This window comes from Miniopterus natalensis, chromosome 7 (assembly GCF_054644295.1).
Source record: "Miniopterus natalensis isolate mMinNat1 chromosome 7, mMinNat1.hap1, whole genome shotgun sequence".
NCBI classification, from domain to species: Eukaryota; Metazoa; Chordata; class Mammalia; order Chiroptera; family Miniopteridae; genus Miniopterus; species Miniopterus natalensis.
The window spans coordinates 45128368-45143485 of NC_142087.1; the positions used below are offsets into that span (position 1 = coordinate 45128368).

Genomic DNA, 15118 nt, shown 5'->3' on the forward strand with positions numbered 1-15118 from the left:
GGATTTTTAGAATTCTTTTAGCATACCAAGAACCATCTCAGGCTACACTTTCTGGACAACCAGATCATAGTTTCTTCTGTGCTGCAAAGATAATAATTCTTCCCCACTGGGAGTGAGGCCAGGAGATTTGTTGCTTGAGGACAAGATGAGAATGTGACACAGCAGAATAAAATATCCATGTGGGACAGAGGACTGTAGGAGACGAAGATATAAGATGAGACACATGGCCCCTGATCATAAGCCCAGAGAGTGAGATAAACTGGGGGAACACAGAGTACAGGCAAGTGGCATCTGAGGTGCTAGGAAAAGACCCCCAGAACCGACCACCTATACCAGTACCCACCTGCCCGGGGGCCACAGCAAAGTGAACTCTGTAGTACAAGCAGAGGGAAGGCCAAATTTTGGCTAGCCATAGCTACTCTTAGATCCCATGTGTCGCCAAATTCCCACAAAGCCACCCTCAGCCACACTCCTGTGAGGCTGAGCTGAATCAGCAGGCTTCAGCCATGTGCCAAATAAAAGACATGACAGAGGCTCAGGGCGACATAAAGCCAACAAGAGCCAAGGTGAGTCTCCTGAGACAGCCAAGGAGCACCGCCTGTATTGTATGATAAACTGAGAGACCTGAGTTTGGCTTTGTCCCCAAGTTCTACTTTAGCTACAAATACTTAAGGAGCACTAGGAAGACAAGGGTCACTAAGGAACCAAAGGCTGTACAAACACACAGCAATGCTCACCTTTACATTTAAATGCAACCTCAGGGTAGACTGGGGAGAAGAGAGAGGTGAGAGGCTCCAGAAGACCAAGCACTAACTAGAAAAGCTACTAAGACTGATGTACCCAAAGACTAGCGTTCAGTCCTCCATACCCCTGGACCGAGAAGGCGCTTGTTGAAATATCAGGGCGACTTGAAAAATGAATTCTATTTGTCTGCATACCTGAGAGTAAGATATGTACAACCTTGCTACACAGGGCACGCTATTATTTGGCTGGTACCCACCTAGCCTTATCCCTCACCCCCTCCCCTGCCTGCAGGCCCTTGCCATCTAGGCTGCCTCTCACCTCAGGACCTTGACACATGCTGTTTCACTTCCTTCAAGAAACTAATCCTTCAAATTCTAATTACATACCTCTCCTGTGAGGTCCCACGACACCCTACACTTGCATATTCTGGTACATATGTGTGATGTAGACTAGTCTGATCTATTACTCTACTGGACTAGTCTCAGTGAGGGAAGGGACACTGACCAACATCATCTGCCAGTTACTCCACATGACTCTCTGGGCACACAGTAAACACTCGAAACTGCTAGTTCAACTACAATGTCTTTGAGAAGAACAAATTGTCATAGCATGCATCTTGTGGGCCCTGGGTCACCCTTGTAGTTTATAAAGTTTATGATCCATGATAATTTTAAGACTGGATCTCAATTTCTCTGACTTACAGGGAACGAGGAGAGACATTTTACCACTCGTATTAAGGTTCTTTCTAGGTTAAGAAACGGAAATTTATTGCAAGCAAGGTAAAAAAATAGTGCTAAATAAACGAGATAGTAGATAAGAGAGGGTACATAAGTAGTAAAAGAGAAAGGAATCAAATTCACTCAGAGCTTACCTTTGCAATTAATATCAGCAATTACTTCACTCTTTTCCATGGTTTCCAGTAGCTTTCTTACTTCCTCAGCATTGCCATTTCTGGCATGATGGAGAAGCTGTTGTTCTGCTTCTGTATTCATTTCTACATTAAAAAAACAACAAAATTGCTTTGATCTAAGAACATAATTAGCTTTCAGATACTACCTACTAATACCAAAAGGGAAAAGACCCCTGGCCGTTATGGCTCAGTTGGTTGGAGTGTCGTCCCATACACCAAAAAGTCTCGGGTTCGATTCCCGGTCAGCGCACATACCCAGGTTGTGGGTTTGATCCCCAGTTGGGGTGCACGCAGGAGGCAACTGATCGATGTTTCTCTCTCACATCAATGTCTCTCTCTCCTTCTCCATTCTTCTCTAAAACCAGGGGGAACATAACCTCAGGTGAGGATTTAAAAAGAAAAGGGAAAAGAATCATCTTTATTTTGCAGCTAGACACAACTAATTAAATAAATCAGTTGCAGGGCCAGAACTTGTTCCTGACAGCTTGCCCCCTGTATTATTATTGAAGAAGTGCATTAGACATTTGGGCATGTTTCTCAATCTTTCAAAGCCTGTTTCCTCATGTGCAAAACACAACCAATTTCATGACCTGTTATAAGATTATGTCTATAAAAGCATTCTGTCAAATACAGGTATCTTGCAAATAGTTTTTATTACAACAATAACTAGACATAAAGTAAAAATACAGTCATTCAAGTAAAAATACTAAAGACTGAAATGTAAACTAACACATTCAAACCTTTGCAAGAAAACATTCTGAATAGAAAAAGTAAATGGACCTTGAAGTGGCTATTACAAATAAATTTTTTCTGTTTCATATTTTCTTACAAACTCCAGAACAAATATAGAGGAATACAAAGAAATATAGAGCATTTATGTCAAAATGTTATGAATAGCACCGTAGCCGGTTTTGCTCAATGGTTAGAGCATCAGCCCACAAACTGAAGGGTCTCAGGTTCAATTCCAGCCAAGGGCAAGTACCTCGGTTGAAGGCTCAGTCCCCAGCCCTGGTCCGGGTGGGTGCAGGAGGCAACCAACCAATGTGTCTCTCTCACATCGATGTTTCTCTCTCTCTCTCTCCCCGCCCCCTTCCACTCTCTCCGAAAAGCAATGAGAAAAATACATACTCGGGTAAGGATTAAAAAAAAAATGTTATGATTAGCAATTCCCAAAAGAAATACAAATTCATTCTTACTAATAATCAAATAAATACCAAAAAAAAAATCAAACACAAATGATATATTTTTACCTATCGGATTACCAAAAAAATAAGATTAAACACAATGCTTGCATGGGCAAGAAATGTGTAGTGTATTCTAATAAACTACTCCTATAAATGTAAATGCATATGTTACAGGGAGAGAGAACTATTTGACAATATTTTTAAAATTTCATAATACATACTAGAAGTTTTTTTAAATAATATTATGCTTGGGTTCTCACCACTTTGGGTTCACAGAAAGAAATAATAATAATAATAATGGACACTCTGAACACTGGCCCTGCTTTTAGCTTTACTGTACCCCCAGCTGCATATTTTCTAGGACTGCTTTAAGGGACATGGGACGTTGCAAACAGAGAAATATAATTCCATGCAATGCCTAGCCTAGCTTTTACCCATTCTTGGTTTGTCTGGGCTTTGTGCTAATCCCATTCCTTAAAGTATCTTCAGGAATACTAGAAGTTTTTTTAATATTATCATCCTTGGGTTCTCACCACATTGGGTTCACAGAAAGAAAAAAAGAAAAAAAAAAAGGTTAAAAATCTACCATCTAACTTAAATACTCCATTATAATATATTAGCCACAACACAACAGTTGCTCATGAATGCTGGGATTGGGATTTAAATTTATTCAACAAGTGTTTCTGCCCTGGCCAGGTAGCTCTCAGTTGGCTAGAGTGTCATCCCAATATGCCAAGGTTGCGGGTTCAATCCCTAGTCAGGGAATATATAAGAATCAATCAATGAATGCGTAAATAAGTGGAACAACAAATCAGTGTTTCAATGTCTCTCTCTCTCTCCCTCTTCCTCTCTCACTCTAAAATTAATAACAAACAAATGTTTCTTGAGTACCCACCAATGACATGGTCTGCTATAGGTACCGGAGGTAAATGATGCACGGTACAGTCTCTGCCCCCACCCAGAAACAGGGCAAACATGCAAACAACAATCATACCAACATGTGCCAAGTACAGTAATATACAAGGGACAGTGCTGTGTAGAGAAAGGGCGTCCTTAGCTCGTTCCCTTAGTTACAGAATCACAGAGAGGGAAACAGAAGCATGAGGAGCTCACCAAGACCACCAGGGTCAACAAGGTTTCTAACCTGGACGCCTGTTAGAAAACAAACAATGCTGCACGAAAAAGTGATTCCATTTGGGCTGGGTAAGTTTGAGGTTTCCGTGGGAAACGGAGAGGGAGCTATCCCACAAGCATTTAGCTAACACCAGCCGGAGCAGAAGAAAGCTGTCCTGGGCTAGAAACCAAAAGGTGAGAGTTATCAGCATATTAATGATTGGTCAGGCCATAGGGGTAAAAACCCCTTCCTGGGAGAAGATTAACATTTAAGGGGAAGGAGGCCAGTGAGTAAGATCTGGCAGAAAGGACTAAGTGTAGAAAGAGGGAACAGAAGCAGGCAGTAGTGGTGAAACCAAGAGTGTTTCGAGGGCGTCCGATGGCTGTGAAATACCTAAGAGAGGGCAAGAATAAGACCTACAAATGCCAATCAATTTGGCAAGTAGGAAGCCACTGATGTACTCAAGAATTTTTTCAGTGGAGACGAGAGAGAAAAAAAGATTTGGGTAAACTGGGGAGTGAAAATGAGTAGCAGGGAGAGAGTAGACCAGGTTCCTTTAAAGCACCTTGGTTCTGAAGAGCTGGTGATCGCTTCAGTTTTGGAAATTAGGTACCTGGGCATGTTTATAGCTGTGGAGCAAGAGCCAGGAGAGAGGAAATGCTTGAAATACAGGAAAAAGGATGGATGAGGGAGGGATGGGACAAGGTCCCAGAGGTGGATGAAAAGCCCACAGTGGCTGCCATTTTCCTAAGAAAAGAACCAGATTCTTAGGTACCTTAACAGAAGAGCAGACTCAGCGTAAGACAGGGTGGGGGTGGGGGTAATAGATAAATAAAATACAGATTGTTTTATTTTAAAAATAAGAGGGGAAGAAGGCCAGTTAAACTTCGCCAAGACAGAAAAATAAAACTCCTGTTGCTCTATGCCTAAATCCCATATGTATCCATTTAACACAGGCACCTGTTTGATTACAAAATCTTCTTGAAGCAATTTGGATATTCTCTCCTTTTCAAAGCAATTTAACACCTTATCCAAGTAGTTAGTCTACCTGCAGAACTGAGCCAACTCTATAAAGGTTTGCCAACTGTAAAACTTGGGACTTATTCAAACAAGCAATATCTTGAGGGTAAATTGCAAATATGCAAACAGGCATTTTCAATGCTTTTCCTTTATCAACTTCAATTACTTTAGGAAGGAGGGGGAGACTGACACTTTTCCCTTTTCTCCTTAGAAACAAGTTTATAAAATCATATATAAATTTAAAACATAGTTCCATAAACAAATCATCTTTTTGAAGCAGAAAACAGTAAAAATACATTTTTATAGCAGAATAATTTCCCAGTGCCTCAAACACCATCAAAACAACACAACTCCAAAAATACCTGTAATTTAAAAACCAAGTAAACATCCTAAAATGATACCAGTAGAATAAAATGATATTTATGTTCCTTTCAGCTATGCTACAAAGAAATTAATAAGAAAATGTTCTGAATCAAGGCATAAAAACATTCATCATAGTTTCTTTCTTCATCAAAGAAACGTCATAACTAAAGATTCCCTGTCTGTGTGTAACAGGCAGTTAAACATGAGCAGAGCAAGGACAATGGGCCAGGCACAGAAACTCACCAGGGCAGAAAGCCTCAGGTACCTAGCAATGGGGCAAAACTGGGAAAACAAGGACCTTTCCCCCAGGGTAACCTTTCCTCCCCTAGTTTATTTCTTTGGAACCCCTGATCTTTCATTTCACTGGTCATGAGGTTTAGACCCCCTGGCTTTTCTTCCCTAAAAAATAACATCTAGGCCTCATCTGCATTTCAGCTCCAGGCCCAGAAAAGCAGCAAAACCGGACAAGTGACACCATGACTTCTCCTCAGGACCAGCTCCAATGACTAACAACCCCAGCCCTGGCTCCACCTCTCTAGGAACACACCAAGCTTCCCTTCTCACACCCCACCCCACCCAGCCACCCTCTGCCCCCATGTTACCATTACCTTCCTCACTCCCAAGTTCTAAGGGCCCTTCTTTCGCCTTTACGACTTGTTTCCTGGGCCCATTTCTTCTACCATTCATTTTTTCTACCTCTGTGACTTTCTAAATAAATGTTCTCTTATATTTTGAGTCCTGGCTCTGAATTCTTTCCTAGCCAGAACTCAAGCACTGCTGTTGCTGAACCAAGGTCCAGTCTGACCCCACCCGTCTTCCCCAGATAGAGAGCATGCCTATGTCATTTCATTTGAAGTCACAGAACCTATCCATGACGTTGACCTGGTAGTGACAGGCAAACTGCAGCTTCTTGTGGCTGTCACACTGGACACCTTCCCAGCTCATGTGGGCTACCTAGATACCCACCTAAGAAATAAGGTTTTAGCCCGGCCGGGCATGGCTCAGCGGTTGAGCGATGACCTGGGATCCAGGCGATTGGGGTTCGATTCCTGGTCAGGGCACATGCCCGGGTTGCGGGCTTGATCAATGACTCTCTCATCATTGATGTTTCTATCTCTCTCTCTCCCTCTCCTTTCCTCTCTCTGAAATCAATAAAGATATATTTTTAAAAAAAGAAATAAGGTTTTAGATACTAGCAGATATTGTAAGTATTCAGGCCTGCATATGTTGGCAGAGAGAATGGCATGTCCATGCCCTTTTCCCTCTGTGGACAAAAAGGGGCCACATACTAAGCCTGACAAGCTCAGGGAAGGCCTGCATGGTAGCCTTACAAACTTGGAGACCTAAAGTAACCACATAAAGTGGTCTAAAATTAAAATGTTTTTACCAAAAGCAGTTCATGGCAGGTAGAAATGTCCTAAGGCAGTAATTCCCTGACAAAAGTCAATCTTTACCTTAACTAAGCCTATTGTCTCTTTGTATCTAAGATGACATACCTTTGGAATGTCCAAGAAATTTCCTTGTTCAGGACCCCTCAAAGCACAGGCACCACTCTACAGGAACCACAAATCCCCTCATTGTAATTATGTTAATTGCTGACTGTTAACTATCTTGTATTAACATGTGTAAAAGAAGTATGTGTCTATCATTTTACTTTTTATCCAATCCCAGAGGTTCTCCCCCCCCCCCCCCCACTTTGCTTTCTCCTGCCTCCCAAAGCTATCGCCAATGGGTTTCATGTAACCCACTTAAGTTTTCTCTTTTGATTGTAACGTATGAAATAAGGTGCAAAACTGCCATTCTCTGGAGCATTTTCTCAATCCTTTGAGATTTTGCTCCCCGGCAACTGTCATCAGTTTGGGTCAAATAAACTCACAAACATTCTCTATAGGTTTTGATACCTTTGTAATTAGCTAGCTATTAATAGGAAAGGAGAAAAGGGAAGGCCAGACATTATAGGCATGTTCCCTGCAAAACACTGGGGGAGGGAACCACATAGGGAAGACAGATGCACGCACTGTCAGTTGGGGCGACAGGAAAGGTACTGCCTGTCAGTCACACCTGGGAACAAAGGTCATTGGTCGGAATGAGTGTGGCCACTGTAAGCCCACAAAGACCTGGAATACTTAATTTCCTGAACAGAGAAACTCCCTCTCTAGCACCCTTGGCGAGCTGCGCTTGACTCCTGGCTTGTGGGGCTCTTTTGCTTCTGCTTCCCGGCATTTGCCCACATGGCCCACAGCCATGTGGACCCCACACACAATGGACTAATGGACTGCAACTAGCCTGCTGCTGTACTGGCCTGTCCCCAACATGGAAAGGAAACCGCACACTGGCTTTGCTTCTAGCTTTACTGAAACCCCAGTTACACTTCTATGGCTGGACTAAGGGAAACAGGACTTTAGAAATGCAAGGATTTAATTCCATGCGAATAAAAATCACTTGTTCTCCCGTGCGAGTCTCAGAAAATTCTTTTTCTTGGGATTACATAAGAACTCCACCCCCAGCAGTACCCAGTGGAGAAAAGGCCCCCCGCAGACACATTTTGTCCAATATCATTTTGAATGTTTCTTATATTGACAACTCTCAGGCCTGCGTCTCCTAAACTCTAAAGGTCCCCATAGGACTTGCAACCAGGGAAGCAATGGGCAGTGCAGCTCATCCAGGGCTAACCCTCTGAACCTGTCTTCAAGAGCCCTTTTTCTCTGACTTATCAGTGAACCAATAACAGCCCCACTTTGGCTAATCTTTCCTATAACATTTCTAGAAAGCCAAAGCAGCCTCTTCTAGACTCTCTCCTGTTCCTTCTCCTATCCTAAACCCTTTCTTGTTTCACTATCCTCAGCTTTAATAAATGTACTCTCAAAATAAATGAATAAAACGACTAAAATGAAACCAATTTTACCATAGGTCAACTGATACAAACAAGAATTGAGTTCCTAGGCATCTCATTGTTGTAACGAAACGTTATTTAAGGACCTTCTGTATCGCCTTCCCTGTCTCTACTATCATGCATGGAGATGAGTCAATAAACACTTAATTGAGAGCCTACCATATTCCAGGTTATTGTCCTAAACTTTGATGACACATTAATAAAACCAAGCCTTCCACTAGAACTTATACTGTAAGAAAGAAAAGTGTACAAATAAATTACTATCCACATTTCTCAAGAGGTCTGGCTTGCCCTCTTTACCCCACCACCTTCAGGTCTGTAGACATTCACATGGTCATTTCTTTGGCTCTGCCTACACTACACTATAAACTGGATTCGAAAACGGGTCTCATGTCCATATGTTCCCCACTATATTCCTAGTACCTAGCAAGCTGCTTAAAACACAGTAAGAAATGAAAAATTAATTAAATGGACAGATGGATGGATGGATGGATAGATGAATGACTGTGAACTTAGTTCTTCAAGAACAAAGCAATCAAGCTTTCCTATAGGAAGGCCTAAAAGCAACACATTTGTGGAGTGGTACACTTTTACCTAGTGACAAAAAAATTAATGACTTTTTTTTTAATATGCCATAGGAAATAAATGAATACCAAAAAAGGAGAAATTCTAAAAATACACACTCTAGGATTATTTAGGATTATTACTTTACTACTTCTTTACTTAATTTGATGTATCTCTAATTTATAAACTAATTTCTGTAATTAACAGTTACCTTTAGAAAATATACAAAATAAAAGAATCCAAATTCACATGTTGAACATATTTTTAAAACATTCTTTGGAATTATGAGAGCTTATCTCAGAAAAGTGTTTTTATCTCTGATGTTTAAGCCAAAAGAAAAAGACAAGCAATCCCTTAACGCAGCTGATCTAGATCAAAGCCAAACCCTATTAGCATACACAGTATTTCTCATGATCACTTTATTTTTTCAACTGTCCTTTTCACATTCATGCAATTCCAAGCTGTTTTTAGATTAATAAGATTTTAATGGCCAAGAAAATGTTCCCAAGGAAATAACTAAACCAAAAAAAATTTTGAGCTTCAAAAACTGGGAGACTGGATAGCTTTTGTCTGTTTCCTCTCCTCCAAGGTCCACTGAGGAAGCTAGATTTCTAATTTTAAATCATGTGGAAAGCAAATTTATATTTTGTTGTTTTACAAATACTGCGGATTATCTAATTAAAGTAGTACCCATATGTGATAGTCCATGCCACTAAATCCCCATTCAATACAGTGGATAAATTCTGTGGCCCTAAGTCTGAGATCTTGGCAGGGACCCTAAAACTTTTAGTTTAAAAGGTAATCATGACTTGTTAAATTTGGTCAGAGGTCTATTATTTTATCATTTACTCTGCCACTTTTCTTTACTATTCAAATTTAATTTCTACAGATAAAGAGTAGAAAATTCCTAGAGAAATCGATAATAAAGTTCAACAATCAGGGGTATTTCACCCAAGTACCATATTTCACCCAAGTCTTTTGAGTTATTAAAGGTATTCAAAAAGTTAAAATTCAAGAAAATCCAGGCTAACTTTATTCAATCATACATGTAACATTTAACCGGACTTCATGAAGCATCAGGAAAGTGTAGCAGTTCCTCAAAATTAAACTTAGAATTACCATATGACCCACAATTCCACTCATAGGTATATATCCAAAGAATTGAAAGCAGGGACTCAAACTGATACTTGCACACCTATGCACACAGCAGCACTGTTCACAACAGCCAAGAGGTGGAAGGAACCTAAGTGTCCAGTGACAGATGAATAGAAAAACATGTGTTACATACATACAGTGGAATATTATTCAGCCATGAAAAGGAATGAAATTCTGATATATGCTACAACATGGATGAACCTCGTACACATTTTGCTAAGTGAAATAAGCCATAAACAAAAAGACAGATATATTATTCCACTTATATGAGGTATCAAGAGTAGAAAAATTCATATTACAGAATGATGGTTACTAGAAAAGCTGGAGGAGGCAGGAATGGGAGTTAGTGTTTAATGGGGACAGAGCTTCAGTTTAGGATGATGAAAAAGTTCTAGAGGTGGGTGGCGGTGACAGTTGCACAGCGTTAATGTGCTTAATGCCACTGAATAGTGCACTTAAAAACGGTTGAAAAGGTAATTTGATGTCATGTGTATTTTACCAAAATAAGAAAATGTCAGGAAGCATCAAAATATGGCTTACAACTGCCAAATAGCTTTGTACTATTAACAAAGCCAAAGGGAGGGAGCCTAATTATTCAAAAACTTACAACAATATGTTGTGATTATTTTTTAAATTCTCAGAAACTGATTTTATGCTTGGTGTTACATTCAAATAACGTTTGAAACACAGTGTATACTGGGAATTTGAATAGTGACTAAAATTAAATGCGTTTATAAACAAATACATATATTTTACAAGTTAAATCTTTAAAACATTTTTTAAAATCTATAATATGCTTAGCACTACATTCCAAAGCAGCTAGCTGCTCAATGGTGTGGGTTTTTCCCCCACTATTATATTCTGTTAATATGAGGAAAATATTAAGAATTAAAGTAACTATGTAAAAACAGCAAGAAAATAAATTTTGCTTTCAATCATATTGGCTCCTAGCAAACAATCGTTAAGTTCTCTAATAGGGGTGTGTGTGTGTGTGTGTGTGTGTGTATACCTATGTGTACACACACACACATATAACACTATGACATTTGTGATAACACAAACAACTTACTGCATTTTTGTTTTAGAAATTCTACATTAGTAGACGGATTCATATTTAATATTGATTTTAGAGGTTAAAATAACCTGAGAAGTACAAAGGTAAAGTTACTTGTTGAGTATTGTATGCCAATAAAGCCACAACCAAAATCTAGAACTCTTAATCAGGGGTGAAATAATAGCGATGCTATATATTTCATAAAATTCAAATCAGCCTCTAAAATTAAATGTCACTGACCCTAACAATTGTTCCAATTGTTCATGTGTGAGCATTGAGGAAATTGACTCTGAATTATGACTTAATGTCATTTTAAGAAGCTTTATTTACCAACTAAAATGAGATATCCAAAACATGGCAATTTAAGGAAAACCACAGCAAATTATAAAGTCTATTTTAGGAAACACTCATTCTTTCTTTTAAAAATAAAAAAGTAAATTAAAAATCATTTCATTTTTAATTCAGTAAAACTTATACTCTAGCTTCCTCCATGAGACTTTCTGCCCAGATAAAGAGCATCATCTCCAACTGACTCTAATTATAATCTTCCATGCTACAGTTTGTAGACCATTGAAGTCAATGTAAAATGTTTATATTTGACATTCACATTACCTTCTCTTATTCATATTCAGTATGTACCCACACTGACTTGGATGCCACAGATGTAATAAAAAAAACAATCCTACTTGCTGGATATTTATCTTTTACCTTTTTTCAGTTGAAAATTTTAATGTTTATCAAAATTGGTGAAAATTAAGTAAGCTTCATGGCTTTGCTTTATGAAACTTTCAACCTTAAGTTGCTATATGTTTTATCAGCTTCAACAACCAAGAACTAACCCTTAGATGCACTCCTGATTTGAATTTCAACCTGAATTCTGAAAGCTATTAGCTACCATTTCAAAACAGGTTGGATCCGTAAAAGCAAAGGGCGGAGAAGTCCACAAATTAGATAAATCCAGTTTTAGATACTAAAAATACTAACAAGAAAGTTGAATGTTACCTTTTAATGATAACATTCCTTAAGTTTTAGACAAAATGTATTCAAATGTTTCCCATTTTGATTTCACATTTAAAATTGTCTTCCGAACTAATGTAGAATACTGACCAGTTATACATCCTATATCCAGAAGTTTCTCTTTAAAGGAAAACTTTAAACAACAAAGTAAAAACATGTGGTTACTTTCCACTGTCCTGTGATAGGAAAATGTAGTTAAGGAGTGCTTTCACTATATGGTAATTTCCTATTTGTCAGCTGACAAATCCAAGAACTCAGATACAGTAAGTGGCCTAGTATAATCTCTTACTGAAAGTATTAAAACTATTTCTTATACTTTCCCACTTTATTAGTGGGTGAGGTTAGGTAAGTAAGGAAAAATCCAACATTTCTAGGAATCAAGAACATCCTATAATTTATGGCATTATGATCATCAACATATAATGTACAGAATAGAATGCATAAGAGTATCTTTGACACCTCATTAATGAATTCTGGTGAGCTGAGATAAGCTGGTGTCTACACTGCTAACCGCTGGCCTCTTCCTAGAACTGGAAAGAATTTACTAGTCATCAATCAAGTTCTTATTACCATCAGGCTTGAAAAAACTGACAAGGTTCCCAACCATTTCAAGTTTCTCACATGCACTTGCTACCGCAGCCTATCTCCTCCAGGTGTTATTAGTTAAGCTGATTTCTACTTTCTACTGACCACTTCTCAGTGAATACATATAATATACAAAACTCACCTTCTATTAATGTCACGAGGTAAGAAATTGCCACAAGAGTTCCAAATTAAAAATCTACTATAGCCCTGGCCAGTGTGCTCAATGGTTAGAGCATCAGCCTGCACACCTAAGGGTCACGGGTTCGATTTCGAGTCAAGAGCACGTAGCTTGGGTTCAGGTTTATTCCCTGCCTCCGCTTCAGGCTTGTGCAGGAGGCAACCAGTTCATGTGTCTCTCTCACACTGAGGATTCTCTCCCTCTCTCTCCCCGCCCCCTCCTCCTTTCTACTCTCTCTGAAAAGCAATGGAAAAAATATCCTCAGGTGAGGTTTAACAACAACAAAAAAATCTACTATAGATGTATTTCTAAATAAAATAAAGACACAAGAAGAAACTTTTAAATTTATTTAATAGACACTGCACCATGTTATCGCTCAAAAGAAGCTGGCTGTATTCTTTATTGTTGGCTTTAAACTGGTTATTTCCCTTTGTTTTAGGGGGAGAGTGGGGAGCAATATTTTTACAGAATTAACATCTACCTACTCTGAATTACAGGTGTAAATACTACTGGAATAATACCTACAAGACAGCTGCCTCCAGAGTCAAGGATTAGCCACCACCACCAATTTCTGCTGATGAACAATGAGACATAAGTGTCATCTGATCTTGGCAAACCATATCCTGAGTGGGATACAACTACTGCTTCAGATAAAGCAACTCAACTTGCAGCGGTTAACGCCTATTTTTAATGTCAGTTGCTCAATGTTGTGGGAGAGTTGCTCTGCCTGGGAGAAAAGACAAACATGATAGCTAACTTTTAAAAAGGAATATTACTGACAGCTGTCTCTCATTTTCCCCATAAATTGTAGATCGAGTCCATAGGGTAGAACTGGGAGATGAAAAGAAGGTGGATTTTGTAACTATTCTGTAATTAATACTGAGATCTTTAAATTTTCGGCTGGAGGATTAAGAAATTATACCTACCACAATGGCTGCAAAAATTGTATTGTATCATGATTAGAACGCACACATTGCTGGGCCTCCAAACAAATCAACAAAGAATTTCCCAAATGCTGGCTGAAGAGGTGAGGATATTCTGAACTCTATATCCAGAATGCACCAACTACAATACTAAGGCTGAAGTTTTCGGGGAAAACCCACCACTGATTTCAAAGCTGATTTAATTATATTACCAACTATTCACAAAGGCCTTATAGCTAAATATGCAACATTCAAGCAGCCTTGATTAAGTTAACTTAGTATCACAACGCCAACAGTTAAACTTCACAGTACAGTCTGCAGAAAGCGACGGTGTTGGCAACTAAAAACTGATTTTAACAAAATCAGGACAACTCTGCCAATCAACAGGGCCACCGGGTATATGCCTCCTTTCTACTGTACAGCTGCAATCTTTCATATTGTTTCCTAATCCCTGTGAGTCTTTCGTGTTTGTCCCATTAACCACGCTGCGCACTGAGAGGATGGTCACATGAACAGCTCGTGACTTCCACTGTGAGTCAATCCTCTCGTTAATGGGAAACTAAAAACTACGATGCACACATCCCAGGACCGAGGGCGCACGCAGCTGATGACTCGGTAGGTAACACGTGTGGCACCAGCACGAGGTCCTAGCACCGCGAGTGGAAGCGCAAACAAACGCCAACATCTTGCTACTTGTAACAACTAACTTCCTCGCGGTGCTGAAGCAGCCGGAGGCCGCCAGGAAGCCGAGCTGCCTCGCAGCCTCGCAGCCCAGCATCGCCGCGCCACGACCCTGACCATCCTCAGAGACGAGCCGGAGGCCCGCACGCACCCCCCGCCGGGCGCCCGCGGACCTCCCCCGAGCACCGGGCGGAGCGGAGCCCGCCCGCACGGGTAGCGGCCTCGGAAACTGACCTAGGCGGTCACCCGGGCTCCCGGCGCTCCCGGAACGAGGACCACGACCGCAGCTTCCCGTCCGCTCGCCCCACGTTGATGAAGCCGAGGTCACCTGGCTCGCACGCCCGCGGGAGAGACGCTCGCGCGGACCGCAGCGCCAGGATCGCGGAGGAGCGCCAGGCGGCGGGGCATCGCTCCACGAGGTGGCGGCCCCGCCCCTCCGTGCCGCCCAGCTCCAGCCGCGCGCCCGCGCCCGGGTTCTTTGCGCCCGGATCGTGCGGCACGTGACCGCTCACGGGGCTCGCGGCGCGCGCCGGGCTCCCCGGCCCCGCCCCCGCCCCGCCCCCGGCCGCGCCCCCGCTGCGCTGCGCTCCGGTCCCTCTCCGACCACCGAGGCCGGCTCCAGCCTTTGCTGAGGGCTGGGAGGCGGGGCAGAGCCCTCGCGCTCCTCCCGCCACGCCCCGACCCGACAGAAGGGGTAGACCCCACCCGAGGACTCGGGGGAGCTGTGGGGGGC

General features: G+C 41.2%; 1 protein-coding gene across 1 annotated transcript in view; it reads right to left on the minus strand.

Moving 5' to 3' along the window:
- OSBPL1A (oxysterol binding protein like 1A) overlaps positions 1-14788 on the minus strand; it is a 166322-nt gene extending 151534 nt beyond the window's left edge. The window contains exons 1-2 of the mRNA XM_016195907.2: positions 14620-14788; positions 1616-1738 (exon numbers count right to left, since the gene is read on the minus strand). Coding sequence (XP_016051393.2) covers positions 1616-1736 — 121 coding nt within the window. The 5' untranslated portion in view covers positions 1737-1738; positions 14620-14788. The remainder of the gene's footprint in view (positions 1-1615; positions 1739-14619) is intronic.
- Positions 14789-15118: the final 330 nt, after the last annotated feature.